Source organism: Ursus americanus, chromosome 12 (genome assembly GCF_024610735.1).
Source record: "Ursus americanus isolate L20-20 chromosome 12, mUrsAme1.1.p, whole genome shotgun sequence".
NCBI lineage: Eukaryota > Metazoa > Chordata > Mammalia > Carnivora > Ursidae > Ursus > Ursus americanus.
The window spans coordinates 63078276-63105204 of record NC_142138.1 but is presented as its reverse complement, the minus strand read 5'-3'; the positions used below and the strand labels follow the sequence as shown (position 1 = coordinate 63105204).

The following is a 26929-nucleotide window of genomic DNA, read 5'->3' as shown; positions in this document are numbered from 1 at the left end:
ACACACACACTTGCACATGCATACATACATACTCCCCCAAAAACGTGTCTCTCCCAAAGACCTAGGGCCAAGTAGACCTGGGACTTTCCCATGGGCTCACCATCCCTCAGACACCTTTGATCTAAGAGTTCCCAGCAGAGACCATTGGGACATTAGTGATGTCCCACAGGCTGCTAAAGCTGAGGTGGGCCTCATTAGGGGGAGAAGGACATAGAACGTGGAGTCAGGAGATCTAGATTTATATTCTGGCTTTGCCTTTCCTGGGCAAGTGATATAGTGCCGGTTACTTAACTTCTCTGAATCTCCTTTTCTTATGTATAAATACGGAAAAAACAATCATCATACACATGTAAGAAATAAACAACAATACTATTTATTGGATGCTTACTGTGTACGGAGACTGTTCTAAGCGCTTTGAATATGTTAGCTTGTTGAATCCTTGCAGTATTTCTATGGCATAGGCGCAGTTCCTATCCCCATTTTACAGAGGGGGACACTGAGGCACAGAAAGGGTAAGCGGCCCTGGGTCACTCAACTAGTGCAGGTGAAGGCAGCCTTAGCCCTGGCATCGCACTACTGCTGTAACCAAGAGAGATGATGTTTAGTTAGCGGCTAGATACCCTGTTCAAGATCCTTTCGAGTCTGCCTTAAATAGAGTGGCTTTGCCCCTGGGCCTGAGCCTGGGGAGGCCAGCTATATCAGCAACAGGGTGCGTTGCTGCCCAAACCAGGACACTAGTCACGTAGATATCCCACCAGGGAGGAGCCTGGGCTTCCTTAGTGAGGACAGGGGAGGGGAGGGAGGGCTTGTTGGGGTACCTGTCAGGGGCAAGCTCTTTCTCAGTCTAGGACAGAAATGGTTCCAGGAATCCCATGGGTAGAAAGAAAAGGATATAAGCCTTTCTTTCCTCATCAAAACAATTATTTTGTCCTCTTAACTCCTTGGTCCCCAAACCTGCGTTAGGGGAAGTACTCTGCCAGTTCCAGGGCTGTGGCTGTTGGGGGCTAAGAGAAGAGGCAACTCCTAGTGAATGTCTACCAGAAGTGAGGTCTCAGGCATGGGCGGGCAGCGCAGGCACCGTCGGCTTCTTTCCTCCAGCTAGTTCCGGAAGGTGGCTTCCAACATCTTAATCGTAACTCACTGTGCCCTAGTGCACACACACATACATACCCACACAGAGAAACACAGATTTCACGGGACACTTCTTATTGTTGGGGGAATACTTGGATTTTTAACAAATTTTTTTGTCTTCTGTTTTGTTCTTCTTCACTTAAAAAAATATTGATTCCCGCCCATTAAACTGATTTCATTCTACAAAGATGAGCTGTCACCCCCCAGTTGAAACACCTGAGAGATTTTTAAGGATTAGGAGCTCATATCTTGTCATGTAAGGGCCACCCCATTCTGTTAAAAACCCAGAAGAGCTGACCATAGCTCCTGCCACTCTAAGGGATTTTGCCTGCCACTCTCGGGATGACCATGAAAAGACTCAGCAACAGCCCTGTCTGCAGGGTGAGGAGCTCACTCCCTGACTCGGGGTCTTGAAATGCTGATCAGTCACACTTACATCTGTCACTTGCAGGTTAGGTCTTGGGGTAGATGCTGTGGATACAGGGAAATGAGACACTCGGGTGGCTTATGGCCCATTATGGAAGAAGACCATACAAAAAGCCACAGTGCGAGGGGGTCATTGGAATAGTAGAGCAACTTATAAGGTTCTCTGAGAGCACAAGGTGCAAGAGCCCCGTTCTCCAGGAGAGATGTGGAAGGCATCAAGGAAGAACTGGTTCGTGACAGTGAGTAGAATTTACCAGGCAATAAGCAAGAGCTGGGGAAGGAACTGCAAGAGCAAGAATTTTGACAGCACTCAAGTATTTCCCCACCAACTTCTTCTAAAATTTGGCCTGAGGGCCTCATTCCTTTAGGGTAGGATTTTTTTTCCATACTTGGTTAAGGCCCTCTGGGCAAGTCCTTTAAAATGTTACCAATCACTTATACCTGCATCTGACCAAGTTTGAGTTCTGAGTGAGAACAAGGTTTGATAAGGGGAAGGGGAGTAGGGAAAGAATGTAAGGTCACGAAAAGCTTAGGCAGAAAAAGGGCAAATAAAATGATACCAGGAGGCACCAAGCTCAAACTGCTGTCCAGTTTGGCTGAGTCTAGCTCTGGAAGGCACCAGGGGTGGTGCGGGGTACGTAGTTCATTAGAGGTGTTGTGTAGAGGCTTGCTGAATGAATGACATGTCAGATGAAATGTTGTCTTTGAGAACCATCTAGAATGTTCTGAACACTTTACTTCAGAGCTGTGACTTTCTAGCGATGGGACTCATACAGCTGGTAATCCCGATACCCAGTTGGCCATTTCATCCACAAAATAGCACATACTCACTTACAAATGTCAGAATACATGGAAAAGAAAAAGGAAGGCAATAGAAATAACCACCCAGAAAGAAACACAGTTCAGTTCACGTTCTGAGAGATTTCTGTCCCATATTTTCTGTCTGTATATAAACATTACATTTTTTCAAAGGGTTTGTACCATATATATAGTTTTGTTTCCTGCTTTTTTCATTTCAGTGTATTGTGAGTATTCTTGTGTCATTACAGAGTTTTATATTCTTGGCAAACATAATGTTAATGCTGGCCTAATATTCCATTGTACGACCAAGCATATTTTTAAGATAATTGGTCTATTTTAGGATGTTGACACAATTTTCAGAGTTTTAGAAATCTTTGTCTGTTTAGATTTTCATTGTCTAGTTTTAACAGAAATTCTTTGATTTTTTTTTCTAGCTAGATGGAATTTTTCCATAAAATTATCTGCCATTTACATTTTTTCCTCCCATGAATTATTTTTCTGTGCCTTTCCCCCAGTTTTCTATTGAGGTGTCAATGCCATTACAAAGGGAGTTGCAATTTTATATGCTGTTTCCTTCAGCCTCAGCCAAGACAGTATGCGGAGTTACACCACAGTGGCCAAATTCTATTAGCATCACAGAACTGAGACCCACGAGGAGGATCTGCCCAATGATTTCAATTTCTTCTTGCTCTTTTGTTTCTTGCTTCTACTTCCCCCTTGAAACTGCAATGCAAGCCACTGCTGCTATCATGTACCCCACAAACGTTGCCAGAGAAAGTCCTCCAATGTCACCAATCTCTCTTGGGTTGGAATGTTTGAGAGGTGGTGTGCTCTAAAACATGGGCTTCCGAATCAAACAGACTTGGGTCCAGTTCCCAAGAAGTCTGTCTGTGTTCGTTCAGGCTCCTTGTTGGTAAAGTGGAGACAGTGGTGGTGTGACGATGAGTTAGCATGGCAAGAGCGTGGCTTCAGGCACACGGAAAGTACTCGACAAATATTGACAACTTGCAGCCCATGCCCCCCTTTCCAGTCATGATTTTAGACACCACCCAGCCTAACCCCGTCACTTTACAGACTGAGGACACCAGGCCACTCTCAGAGAGCTCAGGACTGGTAACACAGTGCCGTGTTGCTTATTCACAGCCAGCTGAGCCCCAGAGAGCAGAAGGCACTTGCCCGTGCTCACAGATTCTTGATGCCCGCCCCCCATGTACAGCTCTCCCTCTGATCACCAAGGCTTTGCCAGGTCTGTCCCTGATACACTCAGCCACTCCGCCCATGCCATTTATGAACTAGGCCCCTTCCACATTCTCAGTCACGGTGAAGTCTGTCTTTGAGGGGTGCTTCTGGTTTCCTTTTAGCTCCTAAACTTTTTTCTCCACGGAGACATATGTTGAAGTTCTCCCTCTGGATTGGAAGCCTCCTGAGGGCAACCTGATTCAAAGCAAACTTGGGAATAGAGGAGGTAGAAAAAGCAATTGGAATCAAATTCATAAGGACAAGGACCAAAATCTGCTTGTGAGTCAAAAACACAACTGGATGAATGATCTAAGGGTGTGACAATGTGGCGGAAGGGTACCTGGATGGCAGAAGGAGTCTGAGTGGTCTGTGTATAAGCAATATGGCATCCATATTAGGAGTTCCTAAGCTCCCTGGAAATGGCATTCTAAACATCCAAGCCAGGTGTGGTAACTGTTTACTTCTTCCTGTCCCCACCTGCCTTCACACGGATATTATCCCCAAGTCCAAGGCCCACTTCCTTTCCTCTACACCACTCCACTTCCAGGAAAACAGCATTCCAGCCTGAACAAGAAGAAAGGAAAAGGACCAAAACTTTTTCCTAGGGAGCTTCATGCTCATATAGAAACAATGTCATGGCTACCTCAACATCTCTAGAAGGAAAGGAGAAAGGAAACATGCATGCACCTCAGTGTTAGGATCTCTGGGCATTCTATATCACATCTCATGTTCAAAGTTGATACTATTAACTGTGTACATGTGTTTTGTGGGAGTGACTAAATAGACCAACCTGTAACCAATACACATTGTATTGGATTAGGAGAAACCACGGGGGATCTTCTCAGGCAAGTTACGGAATGGTTTAGAACATGAAGATAAGTAATGTGAATCCCTGAACAGAAAGATCAGTTCATCAAATATGCATTGCTCTTAGCAGACTCTGAGTCACGTTAGCATGAATGCATGAATGACCGAGTCCAAGGACAGATGATGAACATGCCGTGCTTTCTTCATCGTGCATGGTGACAACCGCGTCGGTTGTTTAGGGTAAGCTAGGTCGCTTACACGGGCAGGCAGCCTGGGGTCTTGCAGGAATAGCCACGCCACCCGGGGAGTGGCATGCCAGGTTAACCCGGTGTTCCTGGTATTTTTCAACAGACCTCAACTAGGGTGTGAGGTCCGAGGCTGCTCCTCAGCGTCCCCCTTCCTGCTGAAGGAGATCCCACTTCCACTCACCACATACAAGCTGCTGCCATCCACATACAACCTGCCTGGCGGCTTTCTCCTAGGCCCTCTTAGATGCTGAATGCAGCATCATCACATAAAATGATTGGAAATGGCCCGTCTACCAAGAGGGAGACAGCTTGTTGTTATGACCAGTTTTCCAATGCTGGTAAGCAGATTATTTTCCAGTACTTTTTGATGGTGATTCTGGCACAGACTACTCATTAGGCCCTGTGGGGGGTGGGGGAGGCTGGTTCCACCATGTTTGGCAGAATCAAGAATTAAAATCCTAGTCAATGTAGGGCTCCGGGTTCTGTTGCTATTTAAGGAAGTCTCTTGATACTGCTGCTCCCAGTCTACCAAGCTCCCTAACAGACTGAGCTCCCTTCTCTATTCAGAACTGAGTCTCCTAATCAATTTGCATATCAGTGAAATCTCTTTGGCTGGGAGTGAGTGACACAACCTCTTCAGACCCTACAGTATGCCCAGTGTCACTGACATGACTCATGTGCACTTTCTGAGTATGGAACTTCAGAGCCCTCGTATCCAACTTCAGAGGAGGGAGCCATGCTCAGGAAAAGCAGACAATGGGAGCTCGGAGTGCCCGAAATTCTCTTACACTTGCTTTTTGATCCAGAGCAAGTCACAAATCGGGACCTCATTTCGCTCAGGTATTAAATACTAATTGTGTACTTTCTCTTGGTGAGTTAAAAGACTTAAATGAAAGCAGATGAATAAAAATTTCTGATAAAATTATAAGAAGCTGTACAAGAATCAGATGTTATTTTGTTATGCGATTGCTATTTAGGAGATTAATCTATGTAGAATGCCTAAATGAGTGCCTGAAGTATACCCAGTGTTATCAAATGCTAATTCTCTTCACCTGTTGCTTGAAATCCAGCCCATGTTCTTGGCCCCTTGCATTAGTGCTCAACCTTGTCTGCATACTGGAATTACCGAAGAGTGTTTTAAAAATACTGGCACCGGGGGGCGCCTATGTGGCTCCGTTGGTTGAGCGTCCAGTTCTTGGTTTCCGCTCAGGTCATGATCTCAGGGTCACGCTCTCAGGGTCACGCTCTCAGGGTCATGAGATAGAGCTCTGCATCAGACTCTGTGCTCAGTGGGGGGGTCTGCTTGAGATTCTCTTTCTCCCACTTCCTCTGCTCCCCTACCCCCTGCCACTCGCATGTGCGCTCTTCCTCTCTCTCTCTCTCTCTCTTTCTCTCAAATAAATCTTTAAAAAAACAATACTGATGCCTAGGTCTCCTCCCCCCAGTTACTGATTTAATTGGTGATGGGGTAAGGGATGAATCCAGGTGCTACAGTTTTTAAAAGCTCCGTGGGTGAGTCTCATGGGCAGTCAAGCTTGTAGACACTTGAGACTTGATGCCCAAAATGCAGACCCCAGGACAGCGGCAAAGGTGTCACCTGGGGGCTTGTTGCATTTAAATGGGATTCTCCAAGTGAATCATAGGCTGCAAAGCACAGAAGTGGTCTCTTGGGCTAGAAAAATTTTCCAGACGACCAGAATCGTGTTGTAACTACTTGATCTTTGGTCTGTTGACTCTCTCAAATGGTGTTGGATCTGTAGCGTACCTTTGATTTGAACCGCTGGCATGAATTGGTTCTGGGGCTGTCGGGGTTCAGGTCTGCTCTAGGACTCAAACAAGCCTCTCAGTATTCTCCCACTGTCCCCTCTCACAGTCAGTGACTAACATTTTGGACCTCCTTAAAAGGGCATGCTTGGGCCCATGGGAAGCCTTACCCTGCTTGAGAAGTTTCCAGTTGAATTATGGGGTTTTCTAAGGCCAAATCAGAGGGTAATCTTTGGTCAGGATACAGGATTTACCTTCAGAAAGGAAAAAAAAAAAACATTTATCTGGTTGCTGTGTCACATTGCCCTTTTCCACAAAGAAATGACAAATCTGAGAACCCTGGAGCATATGGGATACTAAGGTGTTAACGTGTTTGAAAGGAAACTATGGGGGAGCAGCTTAGAGAAAACTAGGGAGTATTCTACAATGTGAAACAGCCCTGTGACCACCCAAAGAGAACTATTCCTTCTTTATTTATCCATCACACATTCACACCTGCTTCCTTACAAGATGCAGATGAGCAGCGCCTGGGTGGCTCAGTCAGTTTAGCAGCTGATTCTTGATTTCGGCTCAGGTCATGATCTCAGGGTTCTGGGATCAAGCCCTGGGTCAGGCTCCGAGCTCAGTGGGAAGTCTGCTTGAAGATTCTCTCTCTTCCTCTCCTCCAGCTCCCTCTGCCCCTCCCCCCAGCTCATGTGCTCTCTCTCTCTCTCAAATAAATAAATAAATCTTTTAAAAAATCCTTAAAAAAACCCAAAATGCAGATGACATGGCTCCCTATAGCTAAAGAGATGTTCTTTTATTAATGCTAAGAACTCACTTCCTTCAGTTCTTTGCTTAAATGGCACCTTATGAAAGAAATTATTCCCCTGACCACCTACATAGCTCACTCTCCAAGCACTCCTTTTTTTTCATAATAATATTTTTATTATATTATGTTAGTCACCATACAGTACATCCCTGGTTTTTGATGTAAAGTTTGATGATTCATTAGTTGTGTATAAACACCCAGTGCACCATGCAATACGTGCCCTCCTTACTGCCCATCACCAGCCTATCCCATTCCCCCACCCCCCTCCCCTCCGAAGCCCTCAGTTTGTTTTTCAGAGTCCATAGTCTCTCATGCTTCATTCCCCCTTCTGATTACCCCCCTTTCTTTATCCCTTTCTTCTCCTACCGATCTTCCTAGTTCTTATGTTCCATAAATGAGAGAAACAATATGATAATTGTCTTTCTCTGTCCAAGCACTCCTTTTAACCTCTCTTCCCTACTCAGTCTTTCTCCATAGCACTCAGCTGACGTGTTGCCTGTTGCCTGACACCCTTACAGAATGTAAAATCCACAAAGGCAAAGGCAAAATGTTCTCTTCATTGCTGTATGCCAGCACCTACATCAGTGTCTGACTTATGTTGGGCACTCAGCGGTGTTTGTTGAGTGAATATTAAACGAACAGAAGAGAAGGAGGAGAAGGGAGATAGCACTTATTATCAATTTACCATAAACCATACCCAATATGGGTGCTTTATATATGTTATTTTACTTAATTCTTACAGCATTTTTTTCACAATGAGTGCAAAGAAATGATCCCAAAAGTTCAGTAGAAATTGCCCAAAGTCACAAACCTATAAAACGGCAGAGCAGGAATCAGGATTTGAACTCATATCTATTTGGTTCCAAGTGACATGTTCCTTCCATGACACCAAGGAACAGCTGAAAGTGATTGCTTCGTGTTTGTAAGCAGTGCTAAATTACAAAGGGACAAGCGTCTTTAGTTTGTGTTCTGGATTTTCACCCACACTTGAGCAACATTTAATTGTACAGTTGGACTATGTTGAACTGAGATGACCAGTGTGAGCAAATGGGCTAATGCTTCACACCTACTTGGGACTTAATAAAAATCCAGCAAACACTGGATGGATGGATGGATGGATGGATGGATGGATGGATGGATGGATGAAAAGAGAGAGAAGGAAAGGCAAGTAATTATAAATCTATTACCTATATTAAAAATATATTTCTCATTGATCTCTTTTTCAAGTTAAATTAATTCAATAAAAGCATTGAGTGGAAAAGTATAAAATTAGGTTGACTCTGTCAGATTCAGGGACGTTTTTGTTATCCTTGCTTAATCCCACTGAAAAATGGGTAAAACTGATGTGTTTTTTTAAATCACAGGACACTCAGTCCCAAGTATATATCCAGCATGGGCAGAAACCTCTGGGCTCTGTAAGGCTGACCCTGCCTTCAGACCTATTTAGCACTGGCAAATGTCCCCACGATTGCATTTCTAAACCCCAAGAGAGGAAGGCAAAATGAAGTTGCTGGAGTCAAGTGAATCTGCAGATGGGATGATGTGGGAACCGTGGGCAGAGAATAGCAACACACACAGGATTCAGGTATTTCTTCCAACTGTTCACTGCCCAAAAATGGCATCCTCCAAGCTTGCACCTGCTGCCCTCTGTAAAATCTGATGAGGTCAGGCTTATTCTGGTTTGGCATTGGGAACAAATGCTCCCCTAGAGCCAGTCCTCTCTCAGACGATGTATACCCATGCCCACTCTGAAATTGCAGATCTCCTTAGAGCCCCAGTGCCGCCCAAATATTTGATGAGAGTTTACTGTGCATTTCCCAGGGGCAGATGGTGGAAAGACAGAAGTGCTATTAGGAGATTATGGCTTGAGTTGATGGAAGGAGATTAATTCTCCTTCCACCTAGAAAATTAATAGAGATTTTACAAGATGGCAAACACACTGTTGATTCAGAAGTTTGTAGGCCATTGGAACTTTCTTCTCTCACTCTAGTATTCAATTCCAGATAAAGTGTCTGGCCATTATATCCCTTAGGTAGACCTTCTCCCAATGTTATACATTTTTAAGCGAAGACCTGAGATACCATGAAAGTCACCACTATAAAACTATTATAAGGTAAAAAGTCAGAAATAAAATGTTTCGGAATCACATGGTTTTTCTTTAAAAACAGCAACCCCAGTCTCTTGTAGTTTGAGCTTCCCAGGTTGGTCTGGAGGATTTTCATCTCATTAACAGCTCAGCGTTAGCATCTAAAATGACTTCTTCCAGCAAGAAAGCCAGCCCTCCAAAGTACTGAGTCTGTGCCACAGAGCCTGGGAGGCTCCCTCTTCTAGCAACTGGATGTGATTCGATCCAGATAAGCTGTTTCTGTTTGGACAGCCATGCAGGAAGGTGGCCAGCGCGCCATCTTGCAGTGTGCTGGGCCGGGCAGGCCAAAGCTGCTTCTGAGTGCCCGCAGAGCCTGTTCCAGGAGTGCCCGCCTGCTGCCTGCCGCCGGCGCCAGGCAGGCCTCTCCTCGCCATCTGCTGTGTGCTGGGCAGGGAGGCAGACCAGGCAAGCCAACAGGTACTCCCTCACACGCTCACCTGCCTCTACTTCACACCAACACACACGGCCAACTTGGCACAGGACACCAAACGAATCTGACTGCACACCCCCAATTTGTTTATGAAGGAAACAAGAGCGTCCCCCAGACTCAAAAGAAAAAGCGAACGCAATGCATGAACGCAGCCCTCAATACCGCCTGGCAAAGAAGCACAGGCTTTGGAGTTAGACCCACCTGGTTGGGGTCCTTGCGGTAGCGTGTGACCACAGGCGGGTCACTCGGCTCCTCCGGGCTTCCTTTGTAACACAGTACCTTCAGCACAGAGTCTTACGAAGAGAAAAGAGGTGATGTGTAAAGTGAGTGGCCCATGTGTCGTGTGTGGCAAAGGGCTGTTGTTGAGATCCCTGTGTGTGTGAAAGCATGTCTCGAGCCCCAGCTTGCCCCACGCACTGGCTATCCGTGGTTCGTTGTCATTAGCGGATGCTACCAAAGTAAGTACAGGTCACACATTTCATAAAGTTCAGCCAAGCAGTGACAGGCTTCTCCTCCGCTTTTCACAGCACACCGTGGAGCGACAAGTCAAAGAGCTCCTGGTCTCGTCATTGTTTTACAGCCTCTCCATCAGCTGAAGCTCCCCTCTGCCTTTTTTCTTTTCTTTTTTTTAAAGATTTTATTTATTTATTTGACAGAGAGAGAGAGAAAGAGAGCATGAGCAGGGCGGGGGAGGGGGAGAGGGTGAGGGGCAGAAGGAGAGGAAAAAGAAGGTTTCCCACCAATCAGGGAGCACGACGTGGTGTTTGATCCCAGGACCCTGGGATCATGACCTGAGCTGCAGGCAAACACAACCAACTGAGCCACCCAGGTGCCCCTTCTTCTCTTTTTCCTTTCCTTTCCTTTCCTTTCTTTTTTTTTTTTTTTTTTTTTTTCCGATGAGATGCACCAAACTATAGAAGGTTTAGTTAGAAAAGGGCTGATCTCTCCCTGGCTCCAGGAGTGTGGTGACTACTTTGTGGGGCTCTTGAGACGGGCTGAAGAGGGAGCTGCCAGAAGAGGTCAGGTTTGGGGCTGCCAGATGACATTGTCACCGCCTCTGGGGCACAGAATTCTGCTGAGAAAAATGGTAAAGGGCACGGCCTGGTCCTGTGTCAGCCAAAACCATTTAAAAAAAAAAATTCCATTGCAATAATGCTTTTAATATGAGAAGGAAAAAACCTGGCCTCTCTCATTCAGCGGGTTTGGACATCATCAGATACATGATAAAAGACTGTGATTGGAGACGGTTGTAAAGCAGCAGTTCTCAGTGTGTGGGCCTGGGTCAGCAGCAGCATCACCAGGGATGTACTTCTTGTCATAGAGATGGGGCTTGGGTCCCATCCCAGACCTGCTGAATCAAAAACTCTGAGCTGGGCCCAGGAATCTGTGTTTATACAGAGGCTTCCCTCCAGACAATGCTGAAACTGCCAGCTTAGTGTCACAGGGCTGCCCCAAGTGAATTGAGAGGGAACAAAAGTTCCCTAAGCACTTGCTTCCATGCTACTTCTATAAGAATTAGATCTCACTTTTAAAGATTATGTATCTATCTATCTATCTATCTATCTATCTAAATTGAGAGGGAACAAACATTCCCTAAGCACTTGCTTCCATGCTACTTCTATAAGAATTAGATCTCACTTTTAAAGATTATGTATCTAGCTAGCTAGCTAGCTAGCTAGCTAGCTAGCTATCTGACAGAGAGAGACAGCACAAGCAGAGGGAGAGGTAGAAGCAGACTCCCCGCTGAGCAGGGAGCCCCATGTGGGGCTCGATCCCAGGACTCTGGGATCATCACCTGAGCAGGAGGCAGATGCTTAACTGGCTGAGCCACCCAGGTGCCCTAGATCTCATTTTTAGATTCGAAAATTGAGATCAGAGAAGTTGGGACCTGCTCGGAGTCTCACAATAGCAGAGCCAGGATTTGGGCCTGGGTCTCTCTGAGGCCCAGGTGTAGAGTGGACTGTAATGGATGAGAGCCTGGGCTCTGGAGCCTCAGTGTCAGGTTGGAACCCAGCTATGCTACTTAAGTGCTGTGTGGCCTTAGGCAAGTTGGTTGACCTCTCTATGCCTCCATTTCCTCATCTACAAATGTCTGCTTTCTGTGGGTTTTGGGAAGATCCAATAAGATAATCCATGTAAGGCACTGGAGCGGTATCTAGCATATAGTAAACACCCAATGGGTGCTATTTTTTATTATTGTTATACTCTTCTCAGCATGGCGGCAAGAACACAGAGCTTTGGTCCTTGGGTCTCTTCCTTGGCATTGACCAAAGACAGAGCCTAAGAGCACCGGTAGAAACAATCAATAGCCTCCCTCTTCCCCAAAGCTCTCGCAGAGGCCAACCATTCCAGCCTCAAGAAGCCCCAATATTTACTTCCATCTCATAAAATAGCTGTTCCACTCCCTCGCCTGCCTCCTGCATGGAGCCATCACGTGCCAATGCCCAGCTAAACATAGCCCGGGCCTCATCTGAGGGTGGCAGAAAGTGACAGGAGATTACCGGGGATAAACGTCAGCTCTCCAGTTTCAAGGGAGGACACGCAGTTGTTGAATTGCTTGACATGTCGCCAGATGGTATCAGGGACAGTGGGTGAAAACAGTGCACTTCTTGGCTTACATGGAAAGAGCAGGATTGCAGCCAGGGTATTTTTAATGACCGGCCCGAGGGACATTCACTTGGAGCAAAGATCTGTGACATTTTTTTTCCAGGCTCCTCAGTCCTCGATTTTGTGCAGATTCTTGACCCTGCAGAGGGTACCGCCCCCCCCCAACACTCAGTTTCCTTTAGCGGAACTGCTCCATGCCTTCCCCACCTTCCCTCTGCCACGAGACGTGGTACTAATGTAGCTTTTCTTCAGTCTGTCCCCGGAGTTGAGGAGTGCCACGAAGGGACTGCACTTGGAGGGGCAAACACGGGGCCCCTGATGGTCTGCATCTGCTGTCCCAAGGCCCAGGGAGTGGTCACGAGGCCCTCAGAACGTGCCCCCGGTGCTGCTACATGACTCTCTCTCACCTTTCATGGGCAAACTTCTTGAACCAGACCCACACCTGCTCTAACATGTCCTTGCCACCCACTCAACTGCTTAACTCCCAGTGCTTTGGCTTCTGGCCCGGCTCTTCTCTAAAAGGTCACCAGTGAGTTACCAGTCCTGAAAGGAGAGACCTCATGGTGGTCCCACTGTCTGAGACTCCCTGCAATATTTGATCCGACCACCTGCTCCTTCTCTCCTGCCGTGACTTTGGAGTCACCACACTATGTTCCCTGTCCCCTCCGATTTCTCCCCCCAACTCCTCCCTGCCTCCAGGCACGCTCCTCTTCCTGCTCTTTCCTCCTATGAGATGGCCAGTCTTCCACCCTGTGGTTTTCTCACACACTGGCCTCCCTGAAGATGGCACCTGCCCTTACGCCTCTACCTTTCACCTCCACCACTCCATTTGGGACCTCCCCCCCTGAGTGCCAGGTTGGCACTTCCAGCTCTTGGCTGGACTTCAATTCCCATGAACACATTGCATCTAAATCCAAGCTGAGAACTTCACCTCCGGTTTTGGCATGCCCTCCTGATGTCACTGTTTCGTCCTCCAGCCTGTTCCCTGGCTGGGGACTCTGGAATCATCTTGCCCCTCTTGTTGTGAGGTCTATCTCCTTTCTCTTTCCAAAGCCACGAAGGAGTTGCCAGTCTGACTGACTCTTCGCTTGTAACGTCACCTCCCACATTACACCCATCCCTTGCCACTGTCTCGGTCTGAGACCGGTCATTTACCATTCAGACAATGGCATCAGCCTCTCATCTGGTCACCTTTCCTTTTCGTCTTTCTGGTCTATGCCCTCAGATGGACCCTCCTCAAACTCCGATTTGCCATATTGTTCTCCTACCCAAATACTCTCAGCTGAGAACCGCTCATCCTCCTATTCAAACCCTTTACCTTCTTTTTCTCATGTGCCTTCACTACACCACTCCATTCAGCACCCTCAGATAAGCTCTCTGCTCAAGTAAACCAGCCTGTTCTGTACCCACCCTGCACATCTGCGTCTCCAAACCTCCACCTCTGCCATCTCCTCTTCCCGAGACGTCCTCGCTGCTGGCCTCTGCCTATCCGTGCGCGGCTCCTTGGTCAAGGTCTAGGGGGCCTCTCCTCTCCCAAGGAGTCTCCTCTTGCATTCATTCATTTCCTTGAGAAACTAATTGTGTTTTTAGTTACCACAAGGTAGCGATGTGGTTCCAGCTCTTTTGATTTTTCAAGGAAAAGTAGAAATCTCAATTTCCATGTGAAATTGCTTAATTTAAAAATTTTCACACCAGGCTGTAAAGATGGTACCTACCAGAGGCACATAGTCCCTTAACATTACAATTTATAGACACTTCATGTGCAACATAGATGAGAAATAGTAATATATTCAATGTACAGAGACAAAAAAGAGTAACAATTCTACTTTTCAGGAAGGGTTTGGGATCTATAAAAGTAGATTTTCTTGCAAATTGGAAGTTGGTTGTTCATCCTATGAATTTGGGATTTAAATGACAGGACAAAAATATGGCAGTGTTCATCACTTCTTCATTTTACAGGGGGATTTAGTAATATAATATTTCTATCAGTTAATGTAACCAGATGACTTTAAAATCTTCTTGTTATTTTTATTTTATGAAAATATTCAATAAGACAAATTTATTATTTTTTTTGGAGAGGGAGGGAGAAAGGCAGGGGAGGAGCAGAGGAAGAGAGAGAATTTTAAGCAGGCTCCATGCCCAGCATGGAGCCCAACTCGGGGCTCCATCTCACAACCCTGAGATCATGACTTGAGCCAAAATCAAGAGTCAGAGGCTTAACTGACTGAATCATCCAGGCGCCCTTCAATGAAACTATATTTATTGTGATATAACTGACACACAACATTGTATTAGTTTTAGGTGTACAGCATAATGATTTGATACATAAGTATATCATGAAATGTCCACCAAGGTAAGTTTATCTAACACATCCATCACCATACATAGTTAACTAATTTTTTTTGGTGATGAGAACCTTTAAGGTCTATCCTCTTAGCAACTTTCAGACATACAATACAGTATTATTAACTATACCTATTATGCTGTATATTACATGCCCAGGACTTATTTTTCTTATAGCTGGAAGTTTGTAACTTTTGACCCCCTTCATTCGTTTCACCCACCCCCCACCACCTCTGACAACCACTCATCTGTTCTCTGTATGTATGAGTTCAGTTTTGGTTTTTTGTTTTATTTTGTTTTTGGATTCCACAATTCAAATGAGATCATACTAAGGGCAAGGAACTAGTATCTTTTGAGATCCATTCTGGTCAAGTACTGTACTAGGGAGAGCATGGGAAGAAAAACAGACATGGACACGGAACTTACAGCTATCAAATGAGTAGGTTTAGCTAAATGATTGTATAAGTCAAGCTGTGCTTGTGAACTGAGAAAGATGTGTAAAGGAAAAGCACCGGGTGCCTTGGACAAGAGTACAGAAGGCACCTGATTTAGACTGGGAGTCAGGGAATACCTTTTGAGGAACTGATGTTTATGTGTACACTTCAAGGATAGTGGAGTTGGTGACAAATGGAGAAAAGAGTCTTCTAGAAAGAGGGAAGGATGTAAATGGAAGCAGAGCATGTTCAGTGCCTTTCTGTGAATAGAACCAGGCATTCCCTGCAGGCAACTGCAGTTGGTGCCCAGCCTAGGGCTTGGGGACACAGCCAAACAGGGACATCCCATGCAGAGACCTCCTGAGGCAGGAAAGAGCTTGATAGTTTGAGGAATTGAAGAAGAGTGTATTAAGTTAAGAGGCAGAGTGACCCCAAATGAGGTTGGAGAGGCAGGCAGGCTGGCCAAACGGTACAGGGTCCTATTGGCCGTGTTAGGAATTTTAGATTTCATTTTGAGTGCATGGAAGTTAAATCCATGCTGCTAATCACAGCCCACTAAGTTCTGCATGATTTGACCTCTCAACCCACGAGCTCTCTCTCCATCTAATTCTCCATAACCCTTGTTTTCTACCTTTTGTCCTTTCATACCTACCAGTTACTTTTTCATTAGCTTCCTCCTTAGTGAAATCACGGTGTCCTTGACATTCTAACATGTCTTACACGCTTTTGTTGAGCATGAACCTCGATCATAGCACGTACTTGAATTGTTTTTGCTTTCTTTCCATTCCAACACATTAGGCTTTGGTCCTTTTGAATTGGCACAAGGTCCAGAACCTTATCCAGCTGTCATAAAATTAAGAAAAAATTATAACATTTGTTAAGCACTTACTGCATGCCAAACGCTGTGTCAGCAACTTTACATGCATTATCTCATTTATTCTTCAAAACAGCCTCATGAAATAGATATTATTATTGTCCATATTATATAACAGAGTTTCAGCACTTGTGATCCAGTCAAGCATCCAGGTCTCTGATACTAAGTGTTGTATTCTTAACCATTGGGCTAAACTATTTAAAGATGGGATTCATTCATTCATTTAAAGACGAGATCTGCTTTGATCCATCATTGCAGAGATAACGATGGTGCAATAAATACATATAAGATGCAACATAAAAAGAGAGAGAAAGGGTATACTATGAATATCTACTTATTTAAACTGACTTGTGCATATTACTTAGTATAAGCTTTTTTTTTTTTTTTTTGTAAGGTTAGTTTGTACTCAAAAGAATCATCTGGGGGTCAAAGCAAATCCTAATGTTTCTGGAAAGAATGAGCATTGCACCAGTGACCAGGGCTGTGTGTACAACCAATAAGTGACAACCCCATTCTCTAAGATGGACAATAGACAAGACCATCTGAGAAGTAACCAAACAACCAAACAAACAAAACCAGTGGGGAAAAGATTACAAGTCAACAGGAGAAAACTGCAGTCAGATCGGAAAAGAGTATTACAGTTTTCTGAGAACTCAGGAGATATTGACTATTTTTTTTCTCTTCCTCATATTTGTAACTATTAGTGTAATTAGTGACAATTGCCTCTCCCCACTTTGTCTCAAAAGTCCCTTGAACTTAGGAAGTGCTTGGGCCAGTCCATCCATTCATCCAAAGTATGCTGAGTGTCTCTAAGGAGCTATACAAGAGACCAGGGGCACAAAATGGGGTCCTTCTCCTTAGGGAGGAAAGATCGACAACACAGAGAGACTTATACATGACTCTAATAACTGCAAAATCAGTGTCAGAGTGCCATGTCCCTGCCATGGGCTATTGGAATTCACAGAAAGGAGGCTAGGGTGAAAGATGAGCCTGGAGCCGGCTTTACAGCCAGAGGTGCCAAGGCTGGCAGCAACTAGGAGTGCACAGTGAGACTGGGCTGCAGGAGAGTGGAGAAAGGAACATATGAGCTGGAGATTTAGGATCAGAGTGAAGGCGGAGACAAGATGGAGCCAAGTTTGAGAGGCAGACAATGTCCGGCTGGCCCCATCAGCTTGGCCCAGATTCTTGGTCCGGGGGACCTGGGTCATGTCAGGACTCAGCCCAGAAGGGCCCGGGCTTTCACCACAGATGTTCTCCCCCAACCCAGTCTCACTGCTCTCTCTTGGGTTGCTGCCAGCACTGGCCACCCTTGGCTCAGCTCATGAAGGGTGCTTGCTAGGGCTGATGGGAGTGATGACAGAGCTCAAGTGCGCAGGCTTTGGGCCTAATCAGGGTGGGAGGCGAGAGTGACGGGGCACTGCAGGGATTGTGCCTCTGGGTACCAAGGAGGAGGTGGGCAGGTCTCAGCTAGCATGGGTTTCTGGCCCATCTGTGACTGCCAGCTCTGTGCATCCGTCTGTTTTTAGGACAGTGACTGGCTATGCTTAGTTAAACAGGAAAACCAAGAAATAGGACTGAGCTTGTCAGAGACAGCACCTCTCATTCATATGGGTACAAAAGTCACGTATAAATATGGATAAGGTAACTAGAGGCCATGCTTTCCATGCCGAGGGGAGGCACGCCTTTGCATCCACTTAAAGCCCAACAAAACATGGTGATGTGTGCCTAGGAGAGGTCAGGGTAAAATTCTGTTTAATTCTCAGAGTTCATCACTTATATTCTTACTATTATTAATATTTCTCTCCTATGCCTAAGGTAGAGGGGTCAACAGAGCCAAGCATGGGCCTGAGGGTCACAGTTGAAAAACATGATACCGTATCACTTTTGGATGAACTGGCAATCATTTAGAGCAGTGCTTTCCAGAGTGTGGTATGCGGCCTGAGATCTGCTGTGTCAGAATCATGGCGTGTGGTAGTGCGGCTTATAAAAACGTACATCTCTAAGCCCCACCCCAGCTCTGTTCTCTACTTTCTGGTGCTGAGGCCCAGGAAGCCCCATTTTAGCCAGTGATTTAAATGCATGTTTCGGACCCACTGCTGGAGGCTCATGCTCCAGGAGTGGGGAAACTTACTAATATCACAAAGCCATTAGATCTCTCCATCATTCATTTTCAATGATAGACAAGGGGACATTTAAATAAACATTTTGAGAGCACTAAGTAGGGCACAGTGGCTTATATTTCTACATTTCAAAAATGACCTTGTCTAATGAATTGAATGCAATAGACAAAAGCCAAGTGACTTTGCAGAAAGATTGGCCTGTTTAAGCACTGCAGAAAAGCTCAGATGAGTCATCACATAAACACTGATGATGATGTCTTTCATCCTAAACCTTCCCTAGTCTCGCCAAAATCCAAGAAAGGAGCGAAAACTGCCCAAGGGTCAGGTGGTGCCATTTGTTGCCTGCCCCTCCACCCGCAGTCACCCGGGGCACTCCACAGAGTAGCTTTTATGCTGTGACCAATATCCTTAGCCTTAAAGGAACAGACATGGTTAGGAGCAGAGGGAAAGAAAGAAAATGGGGAGCATGTGAGAAAGTTAAGGAGGGAAGAATGAAGAGGCAGAGAGAGTCCTCAAAGAAGTTATAACAAGAGAGGAAATCCAAGGGAGAAGCCACAGATGCCGAAACAGTGAAGGGAGACATAGGAATGAAGAGAAAATGGGAGAAGCAACCACAGAAGAGGAAGCAGAGGGGTTTATAGCACAGACTGTAGAGCCAGATAGATCCAGGGTCACTCCACCAAGAAAACAAGACATCTTAAAGGTATGTGCGCCAAAGAACAGAAGCACAAATACGTGCAACAAAGCTGATAGAACTGAAAGGAAAAGTAGACAAATTCCTAAGATTGAGAACAAGACATAGATGTCCACTTTTGCCACTTTTATTCAATATAATGCTGGAAGTTCTTGTCAGTGCAATAAGGAAACACACACACGCACACACACACAAAACACATACGGATCAGGGGGAAAATTATCCATATTTGTAAATGACAGAATTGTCTATATAGAAAATCCAAGGGAATCTGAAAAAACAAAACAAAAAACTCTTCGGATTAATAATAGCTTAGCAGGATTGCAAGATGCAAGATAAACATGCACAAACCAATTATTTTACTGGCAATAAACACATGGACACCAATATTTAAAATACAATACTATTAAAAATCACTCAAAACATTTAAATAGGTATAAACCCAACAAAACATGCACAAGACTTGTATGCTAAAAACTACATAATGCTGATGAGAGAAGTCAAAGAAGATCTAACTAAATGGAGAGGCATACTATCTTCATGAGTTGAAAGACAACATAGTAAATATGTCAATTCTCCCCAAGTTAATATACAGATTTAAAGATTCAATGCAATGCCTGTGAAAATCCTAGAAATACTTTTTGTAATTATAGGCAAGATTATTCTAAAGTTTATATGGAAATGCAAAGGAACTAAACTAGCTAAAGCGATTTTGAAAAAGAAGAATCGTGTGGGGGGTGCCTGGCTGGCTCAGTGAGGGAAGCATGCAACTCTTGATCTCAGGATTGTAAGTTCGAGAACCACGTTGGGTGTAGCTATTACATTAAAAAAAAAAAAAAAGAACTGTGTGGGAAGAGGCAGTCTACTCACCTTCAAGTTCTGTTATATAGCGACTGTAATCAAGACCATGTGATATTGGCAGAAGAAGAGAGAAAGCAGAAATAGATCCATGTAATTATGTCAACTGATCTTTGACAAAGGGGCAAAAGCAATTCAATGGAGGAGAGATGGACTTTTTAACAATGGTGCTGGACAGGGAAAAAAAAAAAAAGAACTTCAACATAAATCTCATACCTTACCAAAATATAGCTCAAAATGAGTCATGAACTTAAAAGTGAAATCAAAACTACAAAAATTTTAGAAAAAGAGGGGCATCTGGGTGGCTCAGTTGGTTAAGCATCCGATTCTTGATTTCAGCTCAGATCATGATCTCAGGGTCCTGGGATTCAGCCCTGCATCGGGCTCCCCCTCAGTGGGGAGTCTGCTTCTGGATTCTCTCTCTCCCTCTGCCCTTCCCCCTGCTTGCTCACTCTCTCTCTTTCTCTAAAATAAATAAATCTTTCACAAAAAATTTTTAGAAAAAGAATTAAGAGATAATTTCAGGCTCCAGGGCTAGACAGAGTTCTTAGACTTAACACCAATGGCACAATCCATAAAAGGAGAAGCTGATAAATTGGATTTCATCAAAATTAAAAACTTTTCTTCTGTGAAAGACCCTATTAAGAGGATAAAAAGATAAGTTGCAGAGTGGGAGAAATATTCATAAACCACATCTCTGGCAAAGGACTAATATTAAAAAGCTCTCAAAACTCAACAATCAAAAAGCAACACTTTTAGTAAATAGGCAAAGACCTGAGCAAGAATTTCATGGAAAAGAAGATGCAGATGTCAAATAAGTACATGAAAAAATGTTCGGACTCATTAATTTGCATTAGGGAAATGCAAATTAACACCATAATGAAATATCACTACACATCTATTAAAATGGCTAAAATTAAAAATAGTGACAACTCCAAATGCTGGCAAGGATGTGGAAGAACTGAACCACTCATAACTACATTGCTGATGGGAATGTAACATGGTACAGCTACTCAGGAAGACAGTTTAGCAGTTTCCTTGAACATTAAACATGCAATTACTATACTCAACCTTCACACTCCTGAGCATGTTTTCTCGAGTAATTAAAACCAACCTTCGCAAAAAACCTGTAGACTAATGTCTGTAGTAGATTTGTTCATGATAGCCAAACACTTTAAACAACTCAGATGTCCTTCAATGGATGAATAATTGACCAAACCGTAGTACCTCCATACCATGGAAATACTATTAGGCAATTAAAAAAATAAATGACCTTTTGATATGCACAAAAATCTCAATGAATCTCCAGAGAAATATGATGGCTAAAGAAGCTAATCCTAAAAGGTTACATACTACATGACTCAACTTATGTACATTCTTGAAGTGAAAATGTTATAGAAATCTTTTTAGGAAGGGGATGAAGGCGGGAGCAAGCCGATATGACTATAAAGGGATAACATGAGGGGTACTTGTGGTTATGGAAATATTCTGTATCTTGACCATATCAGTGCCAGTGTCTAGTTTGTGATATTGTGTTACAGTGTTGCAAGATGTTACTTTGGGGGAAACTGGGTAAAATGTACAAGGGATCTCTGTTTTAGATCTTAGAATTGCACGGTAATCTACAATTACCTTTTTTAAAAAGCTTAAAGAAAAGTGATATAGATCATTTCATGACCTCTCTCATTCACCAGATGACAGGACCTAGACCTCAGTCAGTTAGGGCCTCCCTGCTTCCTTAGATCTGAGTTTCAGGGAGGTTAACACAATGCCAGTCCCACACTTGGAGTCATCATCTGTGCTGGTGTCCAGAGTAGCTTCCAGCCATCTGTCCACCTAGGACACTGCTGCACCCTCTTACCTGTTGTGGCTGATGGTTCCATTCCAGTGTTCTACTGGTTCTTCCTCTCAGTGGGCTGTGGGAACACTTCAGAGGCCATCTTGGGTCTATCTGCCAGACACACCCAGTGCACATTCCTACTCCACAAGCCCAGGGGCCTGGGGAGCTCAAGAACTGTGCTTGGGTAGTAGGGACACAGGTTTCCTTCGTTTTCGGTTTTCTCAGCTTTTCTGGTGTTCTTTGGCTTTTTCAAGGATGAGAGAGAAGATTTAGATGGGGCACGGTCAGGTGACCACACAGGGAGCATTGTGATTTCGTGTCCCCACCTGACTCCAGGGCCAGTTGGTGGCTAGGGAAGGGCTGTGGTCCGCTTGTCATGTATCCACAGTCATCCAAGTACTCTTTGCTTTCTTTTTGATTCTTCTCTTCCCAAATTCAAAGTTCACCCACCCTGAGGGCAGAGGAGGGTATGTGACAGAGGATATATTCTTCCAAATCCTTTGTCTTAGTTCTGGTCCTCACATTTTCTCTCTTTGGTTCCCAGCATTCTGCTAAACCATCCTTCCCTCGGGAGGATGGCACGGAATCCCTTTGTTGCCACTTGAATTGGTCAGAGTAACAGGACATATGGAGGAAAATCCTCTTGTCAGTACATCATAATACTATCCTGTGACATTTTCTACCATCTTTCTGCCCTAGGCCTGCTCACCCTCCAGCTTGTCTTTCCTTTCAGCTTGTGGCCCAGGTCCTGGAACATAAAGATATAGGCTTTGTGATGGTGGATGCCAAGAAAGAAGCCAAGCTTGCCAAGAAACTGGGTAAGTGGGACTTTTTGAGGTATACCAGGAAGAAACAAATGTGTCATGCAAAAAAAAAAAAAGTACAGTTTCATTTCTTCGTGCGTGATAACTGGACTATTTTTAAATAAATACAAAGTGATTCTGCAGACCTTAGTCTTGGGATGGGGAAGAGTTTCATGAAAGCAGTATCGGCCTGAATTGAATGCTTTCACACAAATGATCTAATATATCTTTGTATCGTTGTAGAAACCGATGCCAAAGAATCAAGCCTTTCTTTTCGGCTCCTAGAGAGGGTTAAAAGCCCAGCCTCTTTATCTCACTGCCGTGGTAGTCTCTCTGGGGGAGAGAAAAATCTCTTCTTCCATCACCTCTTATTTCCTTACCTCTTGGCTGAAGCGGCCAACACAAGATAGCATGAACAGTAGGGACTCTTGGGTTCCAGTGTTTTCATAATGTAAAGCTAAACCCCAGCTGGACATTATCATTGAGGGCGAGAGGGAGGATTTAGATGAGGCATGGTGAAGTGACCGACAGTGCATGTTGTGATCCCCTGTGTCCATACGTCATGCTTAAGCGCAGGGGCACTTTAAGACTCTCACACCCCTCATCCCAAGGAGAGAGAATATGGGGAGCTCCTCTGCTTTCCGAACACCACCACATGCGTACTGTCCATTTTGCCTTTTCTGCGTGACCAGTGAAGAATGGCTATTTAAAAATAGCAGGAGGTTATAAAACAGGACCTTTGAAGAAAGGTTAATTGGATTTGGAGTAGTAAACACAGGGGTGGGGGAAAGATTAGTAGTGGTGTCAGGTACATGAGAGTTCATTATCTTAGGGCATTACAAACAATTGTCCTCTATTTTATTTTCAAGAAGACCCCCTTTTTTTTAAGATTTAAATTTTTTGAGACTGTATTTAGGTTAGACACAAACAAGAACTCATGACTATAAAGTGATAATGAATTATTAAGAATGTCTGGGCTATCTTTTTCCCTGAAGATAAATTAAGGAATGTGTTTTCCCTTTGAGCAGGAGAACAAAGTATGTTAAACTCTTTCCCTAGTCAAAAGCAATTCAGTGCCTCATTTCTCTTCTCCCAGAACCTATTGATTCCCTAGTTTTCTTTCCTATTGTTTTCATGGGAAGCCGAATTTGGGGGGAATTTCCAGTGAATTTAGTTAGAGAAAAACACTACTATTCCAATGGTCTAAAAATCTAGCAGGGAGACAAGCTGGGTGAGCTTTCATAAGAATGGACCAGTGGATAGTCTCACAGTGGATGGAGCTTGAAAAATCTACATGAGCCTTTCTCCAAAAGCTCAGCCGGGAGGAATTGGGGCAGGTTCTTTTGGACTATTTGGTCCCCAAAGTTTACAGGACAGTCGTGTTTTGTGAACCTGCTCCTTCACCTTCATCCTCTTTTCCATTTGCCCGAGTTTCGTCTCCATCAGGCTATGCCTGAACTACTACAAAAGCCTCCTAACTGATTTCACTTAGAGCTAAATCCGACATCGGGACACCAGCTGATTTTCCCAGGGTACCCTTCATGATCTGTCATTGCCGGCCTCAAGGATACCTGGTACATCAGCCCTTTGGATTTACAAATGGTGCTCCAGGGTGTGCCCAGGGCTCTTCAGACGCGCTCTGGGACACAGCAGGCAGTGGGCCAGCCTCCTTTTCCCTAAAGGTTCTGCAGGAGAGTTCATTTGGAGAAAGCATTCTCCAGCTAATAGAGAGCTTGCAAACAATTAGTCTGAGGAATTAAGGATGCCATGCAGTTGGACGAAATGCCAGCCTCAGTTATTTAGCATTCCTGGGGGGAAACACAGTTTTCCAGCAAACATTTGTTAAAGCACACAGGATTATGCCAGGAGCAATGGAGGATAGAAAAGATGCAGAAACTTCCCTTGTGGCATTATCTGCTAACTGGGAAAAGAAGATGTGCAGAATTCAGCTACGATAGAAAGGGAAGCTGTTCATTCTGGCCATGGACATTTATGGGGTGCTTGATGTGTTAAGGCTTTGTGCAAGGTCCTGGGGTACCCAGCTCTGCCTTTGAAGAGCTTACTGTTCCAGTGAGTATTGTAAATGGAGCCAAGAGAAGGGCAATAGTGGCAAGAGGGCGGCCTTCTTGGGAAAAATGAGTCCTAAGCTGAGACCCGAAGGAACTGAGCAGGATTGGGGGAGGGGGGGCAGGAGTAGAGGTCACTGCAAATTTGGGGAACCAGGAGAACAGCTGTGACTTTTCCTTTACACACTCTTTCACATCAGCACAAGGGCAAGAAGCAAGGAAGCTGCCCAGAGGATTAAGAGAGCAGGTCTGCCGAGGGGAGAACGTAGAGTGTAGGACTGGCACTAGGTTGTGGAGGCACTGGAATGCCTGGCTAAGAAGTCAAGTGGGCAGGGGACATTGAAACTTTAGATAGGGAGAATAGGGTTGGCAGTATTTTTGGAAAATTAAAGCAGTGGTAGGGTAGAGAATAGATTTTTCTTTCAAATTGAAGTCCAGGTGGAGCTGTTGGTTCCTGACGGTTTCAATTTAAATGTGTACTTTGGGAGCCTTTTACAGGGGTGGTTTCAAGGGAACCGATCCTAAGTTGAATGCTAGCCCCACTGATCCTGACCTCACTGTCACCCAGGGCTCCCGAGCCAGACCTCAGCCCACAGGATGGCTCTTCTTGCCTCAGGATGACCTTGTCTTGGGGACTCTTTGTTTCTTCCAGGTTTTGACGAAGAAGGAAGCCTGTATGTTCTTAAGGGTGATCGCACAATCGAGTTTGATGGCGAGTTTGCAGCTGACGTCCTGGTGGAATTTCTCCTAGATGTAAGCATTTATGCACAGTGGCCCTGCATGGAGCTGTTTGGGTTCAAATATCAGGGAAAGTAAAATCCCAAAGTAAGAACAGAGAAGCTGGATAATCTGTTCTTGTCTAGGACAGATTCCCCACACTTCACAAAAAACTACGGAGTGCCTACTCCACAGGGCCATTTTCTCCCACTGGGAAGCTGGTCCTTAAGTTACCTTAGAAACTGTTTTATTAGTGACTAGAGGGTCACTAATCGGGACTGTGTAGTAACACATGAGTCTCTTAGCCATTATACACCACTGTCCCTTGAAATCCCCTTGGCTTTGTTCCAGGGCTTCTGAAGAGGAGCGGGGGAGAGTGGGAAAGAGAGGTGCATAATCACCCAAAGATGGAGTAACAATCCACCGACTTACCCTCAGAGCAGAATAACGAGCCCCCCAATATCACATTCCCTCTCAGCCATGGGGGTACCCCACTCTCAGATCCATCTGCTCAGGCAGATAGAGGAACAAACACCATAACAATATGTTATCCATAGATAAACTCACACTTTCCATAGTAGCTGTGAAGCTCAATGCTTTTGAACAGATTCCTGTGCAGGTAAAGGACGTCCATACTGCTGACTCCCTGTCTACCAGCTGGCCCTCAGCGGCCCGGTGCCATTTCCTCACAGCCTTAAAAACTCAGAGACAGTGAGTCAGAAGTGAGTTGAAGGCCACCATAGATTCTGCTCGGCTCTCTCATGGACCCATCCCCGTAAGCCCTAAAAAAAATTGAGGGAGGCAACAGAAAATTCTGGGCCAATCTCTGTCAGCCAAGTGGAGACTTTTAGATGCACATAGCAGAAACCGTGCTCAACTCCCTGACACAAAAACACAAATGCAACAGCAGAGGGGGATAGATTTTAAACTGACTGATGAATCACAGATAGTGCTCTGAGCGTGTTGGCTTTTTTGTCATGCTGACTCTTTTCACATTGGTTGTGAAATAACCAGTGGTTGGAGCTGATATGTCACCTCTCTTCATTCATATCCAATGAGGGGTGGGGGGTGGGGGACAGGATCTAGTTTCCGTTGTTCCCTTAAAAGGAAAGGAGAATTTCCCCAAAGCTTTCAGCAAATCTACCCCAAAGAGTCATTGGCCAGAATTGGGTCACACGCCATTCTTAAATCAATGATGGTCAAGAGAAATAGAATTGCCTAGTCTCAGCCTACTCCTTGAGTTAAGCCAATTCCTCAGAAGGCACTGCTGCTGTGCACACTGGGGGAGGATGGGGTCCACAGCTTCCTGCCAAAGTGTCCTATATGTGTGTCTGAAGTCCCCACTGAGGAGGGGACAGTTCTTTTATTGGAACATATCTCGTGTACGTGTGTGTGGCATTCCAGCTGATTGAAGATCCCGTGGAGATCATCAACAGCAAACTGGAAGTCCAAGCCTTCGAACGCATTGAGGACCAGATCAAACTCATTGGCTTTTTCAAGAGTGAGGATTCGGAGTGTAAGTTGTCTATCAGCCCCACTTGTGAGTCTAAAGGCTAGATTCCCAACCAGATCTGTTAGAATGTTGCCGATAAAGAGGATGGGCCATCAGCATATCCAGTGCTGGGTGGAATAGAGGGACAATCTTCCTTGCACCCTGTGCAATGGGACACATCTGCAAAAATTATGCAAAGCAGGCAGGGATTCCTGAAGAGCCATTAAGGTTGAGCCATGTTCTCTGGTGTTGGGGGGGGGTGTTTTACGGAAGAGAGA

The 26929-nt window shown here is 44.9% G+C and overlaps 1 protein-coding gene across 1 annotated transcript in view; it reads left to right on the top strand.

Annotated features, from left to right (window-relative positions):
* CASQ2 (calsequestrin 2) overlaps positions 1-26929 on the top strand; it is a 61421-nt gene that overhangs the window by 1989 nt on the left and 32503 nt on the right. The window contains exons 2-4 of the mRNA XM_045801434.2: positions 22307-22391; positions 25095-25195; positions 26564-26675. Of these exons, the coding sequence (XP_045657390.1) occupies positions 22307-22391; positions 25095-25195; positions 26564-26675 (298 nt within the window). The remainder of the gene's footprint in view (positions 1-22306; positions 22392-25094; positions 25196-26563; positions 26676-26929) is intronic.